Consider the following 13,137-nt stretch of genomic DNA (forward strand, 5'->3'; position numbering starts at 1 on the left):
TTACTGCTTAGCCCATTAGCTCTAGCTTCTTATTGCCTAACTCTTACATATTAATTTAACTCATTTCTAGTATTTTATATTTTACCATGAGGTTCATGGCCTACCGGTAAGGTTTCATCCAACATCTGTCTCTGGTTGGGCCATGGCATCTATTTGATTCTGCCTCCCTTCCTCCCAGCATTCAGTATCATTTCACTCCCTACCCCCACCTACATAAGTTCTGCCCTATCAACAGGCCAAGGCAGTTTCTTTATTCAGCAATGGTATTCACAGCTTACAGAGGGGAATCCCACACCAATATTCAGTTCTCCTTATTTTGAGAATTTTAAATATGATTTTAAAACATGTAAAAAGAGAAGAACAAGAAATGCATTTTAAAGGACATGATCAGCATGCAGTGTCTTAAGACCATTGCGTTCCTGGAATTTCATATCACTGCTGAAATCAGCACAGAAAACAGGATCAGTTTCTATCTGTGCATTTAAGACAGATGTTTAAATGAAAATAGTGACCCACAATAAATAAAAATATTTTTATAACATTTAAGTAAGAGTTTATAAGAGTAAGAAACTGGAGAGATTGCAAGTAGGTAAGAACTGTGCAAGCATGACTGCTTGAGAATAGTCCCAGCACCCATGTAAATTACTGGGCATAGCAGCAAGCACTAATAACCCCAGTACTTAATGGGATGGAGAAAGGGAGACCACTGGGGATTGATGACTGCTAGCTTCACTCCAGGGAAAGATTAAATATTATCTGGTGCAAATATCCATCTCCCCCCCACACACACATACAAAAGAACACTCATACACATATAGAAATTTACATACAAATACACACAAAGTCATATACCTAGCAGTAAAATGTGTGTCAACAATCAGGTAACTTTTCATTAAGAGAATTGAGAAATTAAGAATATACTTTGCTGTGTTACCAACTAAGAACTTCAAAAATCAATGCCTCGTCTTGCTTTTTTTTTTTTTTTTTATAGTCCAGGTCTTTTATTTCTTTTTTTTACATCAGGCCATGAATTCGTAGGGAATGGGCTCCAGCAGCTCAGGCTCCTTCCCATTAGTCCTCACAAAGTGTGCTTCTCTGGGTGGAGCAGGCTGGCGCTTCAGCTGAACCCAGGTGCCCTTCTCTTTGGCTTCCTTTTTCTTCTGGTCGTTCTCCTTCACCCGCTTCAGGAAGCTGTCTCTGCTCTTTGAGTGCTTGATGTGTTCAATCCGCACATTAATTCTCTTGGCAAGAATCTTGCCCTTAACTTGCTTGTTTACAATGATGCCCACAGCATGCTGGGTGACATTGTAGACTCTTCCGGTTTTGCCATGGTAACATTTATGGGGCATTCCTTTTTGAACAGTGCCCATTCCCTTGATGTCTACAATATCCCCCTTCTTGTAGATTCGCATGTACGTGGCCAAAGGAACAACTCCATGTTTCCTAAAGGGCCTAGAGAACATATAGCGAGTGCCCCTCCTCTTTCCCTTTGTGTTTGTCATTTTGGCGAGTTACTGAAAGATGGCTACCGCGGCCGAAAGCTCGTCTTGCTTTTTATTGCTGTGATAATACTGACCAAAAACAACTTGGGAAGAAAAGGGTTAATTTGGCTTACAAATTACAGCCCATACAGAAGGGATGCCAATAATCTGGGAGTTAGAGATAAAGACAGAGCTGGCCCTACCAAGAGAAATAGAAAGAACATTCCAAAGAATCTCTGGCCTCCTTCATCTGCTAAGGCTCTGGTCAAATGCTGTCACCAAGCCTGTGCCTCCATAAGACTGCCTCTGACCAGATCAGCAGAAAGTTAGCTTTACTACTGTGATGGTCTAACTGCTGCTGTGACAGGGATGGTGACAATGGCATTTCACATGCTAAAAGGATGCTGAGAGAAAGGAGGAGTGACAAATGAGACCAGAAGACATTGTGTCTGCAGAAGCATTCATGTATCACTAGCAAACCGAGTGAAGAATTTAAATCCAGGACTAAGTACAGACAAGAAAGTAAATGAGTGTATTACTGTGCACATAAAATGAAAAACAAAAAGGGTCTCTGCGTCTGATATAGTACTGTACATCGGGGCTGTTCTTGTCTTTAAAGGTTCATCTTAATTTAAACAAAATTGCATTATTCCCCCTCCTTCCTCCAGTACCTCCATGCTCCGAGATTGTTCTTAAGTTCATGGCCTCTTTTATTTAGTTATCATTTCAACACACACACACACACACACATTAAAATAAAAAAAATAAGTATAAAAAAAAGAAAGAAAATGAGGTCAGGGAGAGAACTTGAGGCAGGAACCTATAATCAAGAACTGAAACAAAGGCAGAATGGTGCTTACTGAAAACACTTCCCATTACCCTGCACACACACACACACAAGCACAGTTAGAAATAAAAATAAATAATATTAAATTATTAGGTGATAAATGATTCAATTAGAGGAAAAACTTAGTACTTACATCCATGAAATAGCTATTGTAATCATTTTCTAGGACATTGTAACTATAAAACTTAGTCACATACTTTTTCAGAAAGCATAATTAATAGACAAATGTTGGCATAATTATATGATTTGCAGTATCAGTTATGTAATATTCAAATGATCAAGTTGGTATTTAATTTATTTTCTATTTGATGACATTTGTTTATTTTATACCAGTATTATAAGAGAATTTTATGCATATACCATCAGGCTAGTGACACAATTTCAGAGAATATTATTAGAATAATGTTATTTTGAAGGTGAAATGTGATTTTCTAAGGATAACTTCAAAACATATCCATTTTATTTGTTTACCTTTTTTAAAAAATAATTTTCTTACTTGCTTTTTCCATCTTCTAATAGCTCTTTGTGACTCTTGAAAACCAATTTCAACTGAGGAATGCTAGATAAAATTATATAGAAGACCATAAATAGAGCAGTTGTTTAAGAGGGTATAACTCATCTAATAGTCTAATAAATATAAAAACCCCGCATAAACAATAAACACAAATTATTCCATACATTTCTGATCCAAGTGATTCAATACACACATTGAATACTAAAAATTGAGTACATTCTTTTGACTGAATGTCACCAAGTCATCTACTTACACATTTTCAATATTTAACTATTCATTATATTTAATAGAATGAAATTGGTCCCTAAAATATGAATACCATTATTATGTTTTCACAAAACATAATAAAAATATTTCAAAAGACTGAAGGTCAATGAGACTTCATAGTTTTCCAATTTTTTGAGTTCTTTTTATGCTTTAAAATTTTCCCTGGTATTTGACTAATAATTAGTTACATATGTTACAATTTCCATTGTCTCATAGATACTAACATTGACTATATCTAGAAATTTTCTTTCACCTTATAATTATATTTTTACTGCATTGAAACTGATATTCAGGTTCTACCACCAACATTACAGCTCACAACAAATGGTAATCACAGTCTCAGGGTATCTCATGTGTTTTTCTGGCTTCTGAAAGCACCAGGAACATAAACACACATAAAGATGCAGACATACATAGATCTATTCTACATGAGTAGTAGAAAAAGACAAGATCTCCTGAGTAAATTGGGAATATGGGGACCTTCAGAGAGGGTTGAAGGGAAAGGAAGAGGCAGGGAAGGGAGAAGAGAAAAATGTAGAGATCAATAAAAATAAATAAAAAAAGATTATAGCAGAGTCCTCACCATGAAATGATCCTTTATAAATGGTGACTTATTGATTATTTTTTAAAATCAGAGTAAACAATTACTTCCTGATAAAAAAGATGCAGACAAATCATCCTCATAAAATAAAAATAAATAAGCCTTAGAAACAATAAAATAGTATATCATAAGGATTAAATGTTTTAGAAAATGATCAAATGAACTACAAACTGAATTAGATGCATCAACAATAAAGATTAAAAACAAAGGGAAGTCAGGCAGTGGTGTTGTATGCCTTTGATGCCAGCACTCGGGAGTCAGAGTCAGGCAGCTCTCTGTGAGTTTGATGACAGTCTGGTCTACAGAGTAAGTTCCAGAACAGGACAGTCAGGACTGTTACACAGAGAAACTTTGCTTTGAAAACCCTGCTCTCCCCCTCCCCCCATTCCATTCCCCCTCCCTCTCTAGTCTGAAGAGCAGTCTGGATTCCATGCCCTGTGGGAAGTCCAAAGTCCTCCCCCCTCCATCCAGGTACAGGAAGGTGAGCATCCAAACAGGCTAGGCTCTCACAAAGCCAGTTCATGCAGTAGGATCAAAACCCAGTGCCATTGCCCTTGGCTTCTCAGCAGCCCTCTTTGTCCACCATGTTCAGAGAGTCCGGTTTTATCCCATGCTTATTCAGTCCCAGTCCAGCTGGCCTTGGTGAGCTCCCAATAGATCAGCCCCACTGTCACAGTGGGTGGGTGCACCCTTTGCAGTCCTGACTTCCTTGCTCATGTTCTCCCTCCTTCTGCTCCTCATTTGGACCTTGGGAGCTCAGGTGGAGCACATTGGGTGCTCCAATGTGGGTCTCTGTCTCTATCTCCATCCATCGCCAGATGAAGGTTCATATCCAGGTGGATTACTATATGTTTTTCTTTGGGTTCGCCTTCTTATTTAGCTTCTCTAGGATCACAAATTATAGGCTCAGTGTCCTTTATTTCTAGCCAGTGATGCTCTCTATGGAAGACTAACTTCAGAACTAAGGACAAATAACCTGAGATTAAAGGCATTTTATTATTATTTCTTAAACTAGTTTTAACCCAAATGTTGTTGGTTTTGTTCTTACTCTTTCTTGGTATTCTGGCTATTTTGGGAGGTCTACTACCAAGGTCCCAAATAAATAACACACAGAGGCTTGTTCTTTCTTATAAATGCCTGGCCTTAGCTTGGCTTGTTTCTTGCCAGTATTTCTCAAATTTACCCATCTACCTTTTCCCTCTGGATTTTTATCTTTCTTACTTCTGTATATCTTACTTTCATTTGGTGGCTAGCCTCTAATATTCTCCTTTCCTTTTTCTTTCTTTGCTCTCCGTGTTCCTTGTTTCTCCTACTTATAATTTTTGCCTGCAAGCCCCGCCTATCCTTGCTCCTGTCTCACTTTTGGTCATTCAGCTCTTTATTAGACCATCGGGTGTTTTAGGCAGGCAAAGAATCACAGTTTCACAGAGTTAAACAAATGCAGCATAAACAAAAGTCTCACACATTAAAATTATATTCCACAACACCCAAAGGTAATGGGGGGTCAAGCTTATGAAAAAGGAATTTTAAGTCTATTCATCTCAAGAGACTGGAAATGTGTCTCAGTGGTAGAGTACTTGGACAGCAAGTAAGCCTTCAGATTATATTGTCCTGTGTGTGGAAATCTGTAAAAGCCTGCTCCTACAAGGTCAGCTAGAGATCCTGGATTGGGGATCATTGAGGCCAAAGAAAAGTCAGAAGAAGCAGAAGACAGGATTGGATCAGCAGGTCTGTCTGGTTATGCCAAAGCAGCCAAACAGCCCCGAGCTTATTTCAGAACTTGATACAAAAGAAGAACAAAGCACATCATAGAGGGTCCATCAATATCTAACCACAGATCATTCCTGTCCTTGAGTAAGCAGCCTCCTCTCCAAATGTGCTTGGTGATAGGAAGCAGCCTTACTGTTCCTGAGATTTGTTGTCAGCAGTATACTGTCTACTAGATAGAGTGTTCTTTTCTCATGAGCTAAATCAAAAGTCGCTCATAGCCCTCAAGGTTATAAGAAAAAGCAGAGCAGGCAAGCTTGAATTAAAATGACTTCTTAAAGTCAGAAGTGACTCCAGAAGGAAACTGAGTCACACGTGGGCTCCCACAGAAACCCCTTTGGGGTATTGGACTCTTTCACAGGGGTCACCTAAGATCATCAGAAAACAAAGATATTTATATTATGATTCATAACAGTAGCAAAATTACAGTTATGAAGTAGCAATAAAATAATTTTATGGTTGGGTATTCATCAAAATATGAAGGACTGTTTTAAAGAACTGCAGTATTTCTGAAGCAGTGGTTCTCAGACTGCCTAATTTCCACATACTACATGCTTGGGGAACTTTTAGTATTTGTGCAACTTAGGGATATTGGATTGATGAGAAATTTCTTAAGAATTATTTATGCCTTCTCCCAGGAGTACTGCATCCAAGCTTTTCCATGTAGTCCTGAGCTACCCTGTCTCACTTTTAGGGAAATATCCTTATCTACTTGAAAGTCTTCCTTATAACTTGGATGTGATGATGTATGCAAAGAAGCCAGAGATCTCTTTATTAGGCACCAAACTGTTGTTTTCTGTCCCTGTAATTACAAAGAAGCAAGATAATCCGAACAAAGTAAATGTAAACACAGCTCGGTGGGCTAGAGGAGTTGGTCACAGGTCAGATTACAAGTCTCATCCTAATATTATACTCTTAGGCAATTACACGGCATGTACAGCCACAAAATTAGAATGACTGGAGTTACATTGACCAGTTACTTATGGGCAAAGAATGTTGTAGGAAAATGATAAAAATATGAGGTATCAAGACCTCTTTTTCTAAGGAAAGTTAACTCATGCAGAACCACAGGGGTGTCATATGACCAAGCAACAAAAGAATGCCAGCATAATATATTTATAATATAGTATAATACAATATAATATAATAGTATTATATATAAATAAATTCTATAAAGATGTAAAATGTAAACATTGTTTTATTCCAGAAATAGAGTAATAACTGCAGCAGTTTTGGCTTGAGGAGTCTTCTTGGGTACTCTGGCCATTAAGTGGTGATCATACACTGCTGAAGACATGGCAAACTGCCTGGGCTGCCATGAAGATTTTCTGTCTAGTGTCTTTGAAACAGAAGTAGTTATGTAAAAGTTGGGCTATGGGCTTGAGGAGTAATAATTATTGTAAAAAAAAACTGTCTAGTCAGTTTTCAGTGACGACTAAAAGATGTGAAAGAGGAAGTAAAACATATGTCTAAAAACAAAAATAATTTTATCTATGTTTTGGAATGACATGAATCGATCCCTGCGTACTGAATTCTAGATAAATAAAAAGCATTCTGTCTGCTAATCAGTCAAGCTGCAAGACTTTTCTAACCACCATGGCCTGGCTCAGTACTTACTTTATAGAATACTTACCTCATCTTTGGGTCCTAGCCATCATTGGTGCTGACCCTAGGGAAGCTCACTTGTGAACACAAAGAAATTGAGATTAAAATAGTGATTACAGGGAGGTGGTGGGAAATTGTCAGGGAAGATATCAGTCAAATAACACAAACAAAATTAGACTATAGGAATGAGTTCAAAAGAGCAATTACATAACATAGTGACTATGCTTAAAAATATTTAAATGTTTAAAATCATTAGCAGAGTAGATTTTAAGTATATTCAACACAAAATCTGAAAAAAGTATTTAAATAAAATTTGTTAGGATAATTGGGTTATATAAGAAAATGAATGTATGTTTCAGAATTTGTGATATATTGTATATTTATATAATCTGTCAATGAAAAACAAAATAAAATGGATATTATCTTGTTATTCATATTAATGTCACACAACTAAATTAGTAATGTCATTTTCCTAAATACATAAAATAATTCTTCTGAGGTAAAAATATGTATGTTCTGAATTTTTATCAAATACAATGTTTTTGCTTTAACACAAATAAAAATAAGGCTGTCTAATTATCATAAGTATTAAAACATTTATTTTGATTTTTATGTCACAAAGAAATGAACAAGTGAAGTCATTTCATATTTTATAATGACCTTATTTTTAAAACGTTATTTGGCATTTGTTTTCAGTTTCCATTCCAGGTGTCTTTTTGCTACATGAAATATGTGAATTTGTTTAATACTTGCTTGTTAGCAAATGCAAAAATTGTTGAGTTCTATTAGTTAAATATGGTAATTCCTAAACCAATCAACACTCTCTCAGTCATCTTACTACTGAAAGTTGCAGCTAAGTTCAAATGTGCTTAAGGAAATAAGTTTTCTAATTATCAATCAGGAAGAGCATAGCTCAAGTTACTGCTTGTCAGTTTTATACATTTCTGAAACCTTAACAAGCATTATTTCTTTTCTTTTTTAATGTCATGAACTATATCTTTTAAAGAATATGCAATGTGCATTACTATTTATTTCTCAAATGCATGAAGTCAACCAGAGGGAAAACACATTAAACAAATCACTGATTTCACTGTGGGATAGGATTTGTTCCTGTATCTCACTAACCACGATTAAGTGAATGATGACAAAACATACATACATAATACATACATAAATGTTGAAATAAGGGCCGGCGGGGCTGCGTCCCCAGCACCCCGGCCGCCTGCTAGCTCATGCCCGAAATAACAACACAAAAACTGTATTCATTTAAATACTGCTTGGCCCATGAACTCTAGCCCTTACAGGCTAATTCTCGCACCTGGACTAGCCCATTTCTAATGATGTGTGTAAGCACCCCAAGGTGCGCTTACCAGGAAGATTCTAGCCTCCATCCATCTGGGTCTGAGCTGCCTGGGAGAGCGGAGCCTGGCATCTCTGCTCCAGAGAACAGAGCTGTCAAGTCTCTCTGGGAGAGCTGAGCATGGCGTCTCTGCTCCAGAGAACAGAGCTATTGGGTCTGACCTCACTTCCTCTCCTCCCAGAATTCTATTCCGTTTACTCCACCCACCTACGTTCTAACCAATAAAATGGGCCAAGCCAGTTTCTTTATTAGCCAATGACCTTCCTCCATCACATAAATACATAATAATACATACATATATATGTATATTTATATAATTGATTTGCAAGGCAGAGACTGGTGGGATCAAAACCTTAAATTCTACCAAGCAGTTTTTCCTCTGTTCTTTCAAATTTGTAATCAACAGGATGATAATAAGTAATTTACTATGAATCTGAACTTCTTAACATTTTTTATTTTTCTTGTATTTGTTACATACATTTTACAATTTGTTTCATTCCATACTAGGAATTCAAAGTTTAAATTCAAACTTCAGAATTTGAGTTGTGCATAATTCTCTTTCATTCAGAATCCTTTACTTTTAATTTTCCTACAAAGAATACAGACTCAACAGAATAGCAAAAGAAAAATGGGAGGCTCTGAGTTGCCCACATACGTGCTTATATATAAATGCAATAAGAGGGGTTGGAGAGATGGCACTGACTTTTTTTTCAGAGTGCCTGGGTTCAATTCCTAGCACCCACATGGCAGCTCACAATTGTCTGTAAATCCAGTTCCAGGGGATCTGATAGCTTCATGCCAATACACATAAAATTAAGTTAAATAAGTCATAAAAATACATTTAAGAAAAACAAGAATTACTTTTACCCTTATAGTTAAGAGCTGTGTGTGTGTGTGTGTGTGTGTAAATGAATTAACAGTATCCACCAGGAGGTTACACACACACACACACACACACACACCCCAGGGCTGTGAAATGATTTTGAATTCTAAGGATGACTTTTTATCCTTTTATGTTTTTAAGTTATCTTTTTTTTTTTCTGGAATCCCTAAACCATGGCATAGTATAACATTACCACATGTCAAAGTCTTGCCTCTTGGAGTTCTTATATGCTTGTAAGTAACTGGAGCCTAAAGGGCAGTTATGTGGGTAACCAGGAATATCTACATGATTGAATTTCAACAAATTTCTAAACACCAAGACAACAAACACTTAACAAATGTTGCTGTATTTGATAGTCATAAATGTGAACACTGTTCTCATCACAACTGGAAAGCAACAACCAGGAGAGGATTGCTTGAGAAATAATGTTTCTCAGGTATCTTTTGATTTTGTTGGATTTAACCCATGCCTTTTAACTACAGTACGTGGAAACTGCTTGTAATCATTCCCAAGGAGTCCTATGAGTCTTCATGAGAATTAAAACTGAAGGTGTTCATGGAAACCCTTTCACCTGTACTTGATATCAGGAGTGAATAAATTCTCATCTTTTGCTCATTAACAGTAGAATAGTACTAAATATATGCACATGACATGACAATGATGTCGTGGTTTATTTCACCAAGAAGGATCATACTTTGTTTATCAGTTCATACTGTCTTCCACAGTGAAACCAGTCAATGTAATGATGAACAATTTAAATGATGAACTCAAATCAGAAGAACTTTTACTTCTGAGTTCATTTATTTTTAATATCGAGACATATATTTTAAATTATAAGACATGAAGACTATCTTCTAAGCATGCATGCTCCTTACTGCTGAGAAGTTCATCCTAGCAGGTTTCCTAGATATGATATTGCAGAATGCCTATGAAAATAATGAAAGCCAAGTATTTGGTTCAGATAATTTCAAAAGAATGTAAACTTTGCTTTAGGCTGAGATAACAGTGGGCATAGACAGATATGATATTTCAGGCAGAACATTTTTTTATATTCAATTGATTTCAGATTTCAAGTGAAGTGATTATTAATTCAAAGAACACCAATTTATTTCAGAAAAATATGTGTAAAGAGCAAAGTGTGATAAATGAAAGTTTTAGCATTCAATGAAGGCAAAGGTCTGAGCATCCTGCTTTTCTTACATGTAACATGCCTTTCCAGACACGACCATGCCTTCTATACAGGATGAATTGACATATTAGGATCCAAAGGACACTCAGGTACCAATAAAAATGTCAGTAGTTACTCTGTTGCACCTAAAACAGCTCTAGGAAGAACAACCTTTTCATCTTTCCTACATAGGGTGGTTTTGATAGATTCAGTGTCAGCTAAGCTCCATGTTTATAGTTCCCATCACTACACTTCTACTTGTGTCTTTCTGCGGACTTGATCTTGTTACTTTGTTACTCTCCTGATTAACCTGCACAATGGCCAGAATCACTGGGGAAGCCAGTGCTAAGAACTTGTGACTCACATTTTCTGTCCGATTCTTTCACCATCATAACATTGAAACTATCTCAAAGTCTCTAATACATCACCATGTGGTATCTGCTTGACTGCTGTCCTCCACCTGTTACTTCTGCAGTCCCAGCTGCAATGTCTTACTTGGGGATGCTGTATTAACATTTTAAAATTTATGTGCTCAAAAATACAAATTTGTAGTTGAACAATGTTGAAATATTTTTACCTCTATTGTTTTATGTCATATCTTAAATACATTAAAAAATCTAATAAAATATAAAAATGAGTATGACTGAGAATTTTTCCCACCTTCACCACTTCCACTTCTGCCTAAAGGCTGTTGGAGCTGGTAGGATGATACCCAATAGCCACCTAGAAAATCAGGCCATTTTCATATAGAAAAATTGAGTCATGGACATTTTAATCAGAAACATAGATCAAAAAGTTGTTTATGATAATTTGTAGATCCACTGTGATTGTACAGATTTATGTTGTCTAATAATGTACTTTTATGCAAAGAACTTGTCATCCATATTTTTATTAAACATTACTTTCATATCATCTCGTTTATTCTACTTATTTATATGGGCAACAAATTTATAGGAATATTCATCTCCCTATAATCCTGAATTAATCAAGTAATAAATATAATAAAAACATACAAAAATATTAGAATAAAATTGTACATTTTGGTCTTCATTATTCCTAAAATGTTCTACTAAAATTTAATGTTAATAATGGAAATTTTGAGACTATATTATTTAGTAATCTATATGAACCACAACAAGTAATTAATTAACATATTAAGTTTCTTAATGTATAGATATACAATAATCCCTTTATCTTCTCAATAAATTTTAATTAAAATATTATTTTGTGAAAATTATTTACTGAAATAATATTACCTCTATGTTTTATTAGTCATCCAGATTCTGAAAGTCATGGCAAGTTGTAGCATGCAAAGTATGCCTTAGCATTATTTCAATCATAGCATACTTCTGATTAGGGGCAATAAAGTATGATAATTTATTACACTTTGATATTTCCCAACTCACAACTCCTGTGGCCTTGAACCTTGACTACTCAGTCAACTTGGAAATCAAGATCACTTCTTTTGAACTTAGCAGGTTAGGAATTATACTAGTCCTAAGTATATTAAAACTATGGAATGGAGGATTGCTGTTAATAGAAACTGAAGGTTGAAACAAAACCTCGTAGAAACAGTTCAAACTGAAACCTCTGTTCCCCCATATATCCATTTTAGGTGCAAATAAAAGGTGACTGTATCATTCATGTCTATCTAATAGACATTCACCATATGATAACTATGGAAAAGGATAATAATTTTGCTTTAAATACATTTGTAAATTTAAAAAATTGTTTTTTTGTCAGATTTCATTATTTTCTAGGTTGTTTAAGAAGACATGACCTGCTCAGTTAAGAGTGATCACAGAACCTTTGAATTGGAGTTATTGTCTTAATAAGCTAAGCACATTAGCATAATCTGTAATTTTTTATTTAACACATGTAGATCCTAATTTCTTGAATATAAGCTATATTTACATCAGTGTGGTTAAGTGTTTTGCATTAGACTTTAAATTTACATCTTATTAAAAGGTCAATTTAAATTTAAAACATACACAAAATGTGAAAACATTCATGTTGCGGGAGGTCCTTCTGCTCCTCTAACCAATAGCTGCTGAGATACCAGCCCATTGGGGCGTGGTCTCTCTCCCTTTAAAAAAGCAGCTAGTTCCCTCCCTCTCTCTCTTCACTTCCTGCTCCGCTGGCGACTAGATTCTCTTCCTGCTGCGCAGAGGGCTATTGTCTGGGACGGTGATCTGTAAGATTTTTCCCCTTTAAATAAATACCACCCTATTAATCATAATTCCAAACTGGAGTGGCATTGTTTGTGACCTACGCCTTCATCTGGTGCCCGAATGTTTGGTTTTTAGGACCTCTCCTTCCCCTGCTAGAATGTCGGGGAGTTTGGCTTGGTGCAAGCCCTCCCTTCCTCAGCAGCGGCCTGTGCCTTGTGGCGGCCTTGTGGCCTTGCCTTGTGCGTGGAGCCAGCAGTTTAATATAAATTATCAAACATGGGCTTTTCTTGCTACAGTTCTTTATATTTTCACTCAGATTGACTTCAAATCCCCATGCACCCTATCATCTGCCTCCCCACGTGGATTTAAACTCCACAGGCCCGCGTAGTCTCTGCCTGCTTGGTTTGCTCTTTTCTGAGTCGTTTTTAAATCTCCCTTGCAAGTACAACCCTTAAGCGGTGCGAAGCAGAGCA

General features: G+C 36.3%; 1 protein-coding gene across 1 annotated transcript; it reads right to left on the minus strand.

The window, feature by feature from the left end:
- Positions 1-990: 990 nt before the first annotated feature.
- LOC126487177 (60S ribosomal protein L21) lies at positions 991-1,541 on the minus strand. The gene has a single exon (XM_050119848.1). The coding sequence runs from the start codon at positions 1,500-1,502 to the stop codon at positions 1,020-1,022; it is 483 nt and encodes a 160-aa protein (XP_049975805.1). The 5' UTR covers positions 1,503-1,541; the 3' UTR covers positions 991-1,019.
- Between the last annotated feature and the right edge of the window lie 11,596 nt (positions 1,542-13,137).

The sequence above is a fragment of the Alexandromys fortis genome, unplaced genomic scaffold, assembly GCF_014885135.2.
Source record: "Alexandromys fortis isolate MF-2015 unplaced genomic scaffold, M_Fortis_MF-2015_v1.1 scaffold_132, whole genome shotgun sequence".
Taxonomy (NCBI): Eukaryota; Metazoa; Chordata; class Mammalia; order Rodentia; family Cricetidae; genus Alexandromys; species Alexandromys fortis.

Coding starts and splice junctions, on each gene's coding strand:
- LOC126487177 (XM_050119848.1), bottom strand. CDS start 1,502: ATGACAAACACAAAGGGAAAGAGGAGGGGCACTCGCTATATGTTCTCT.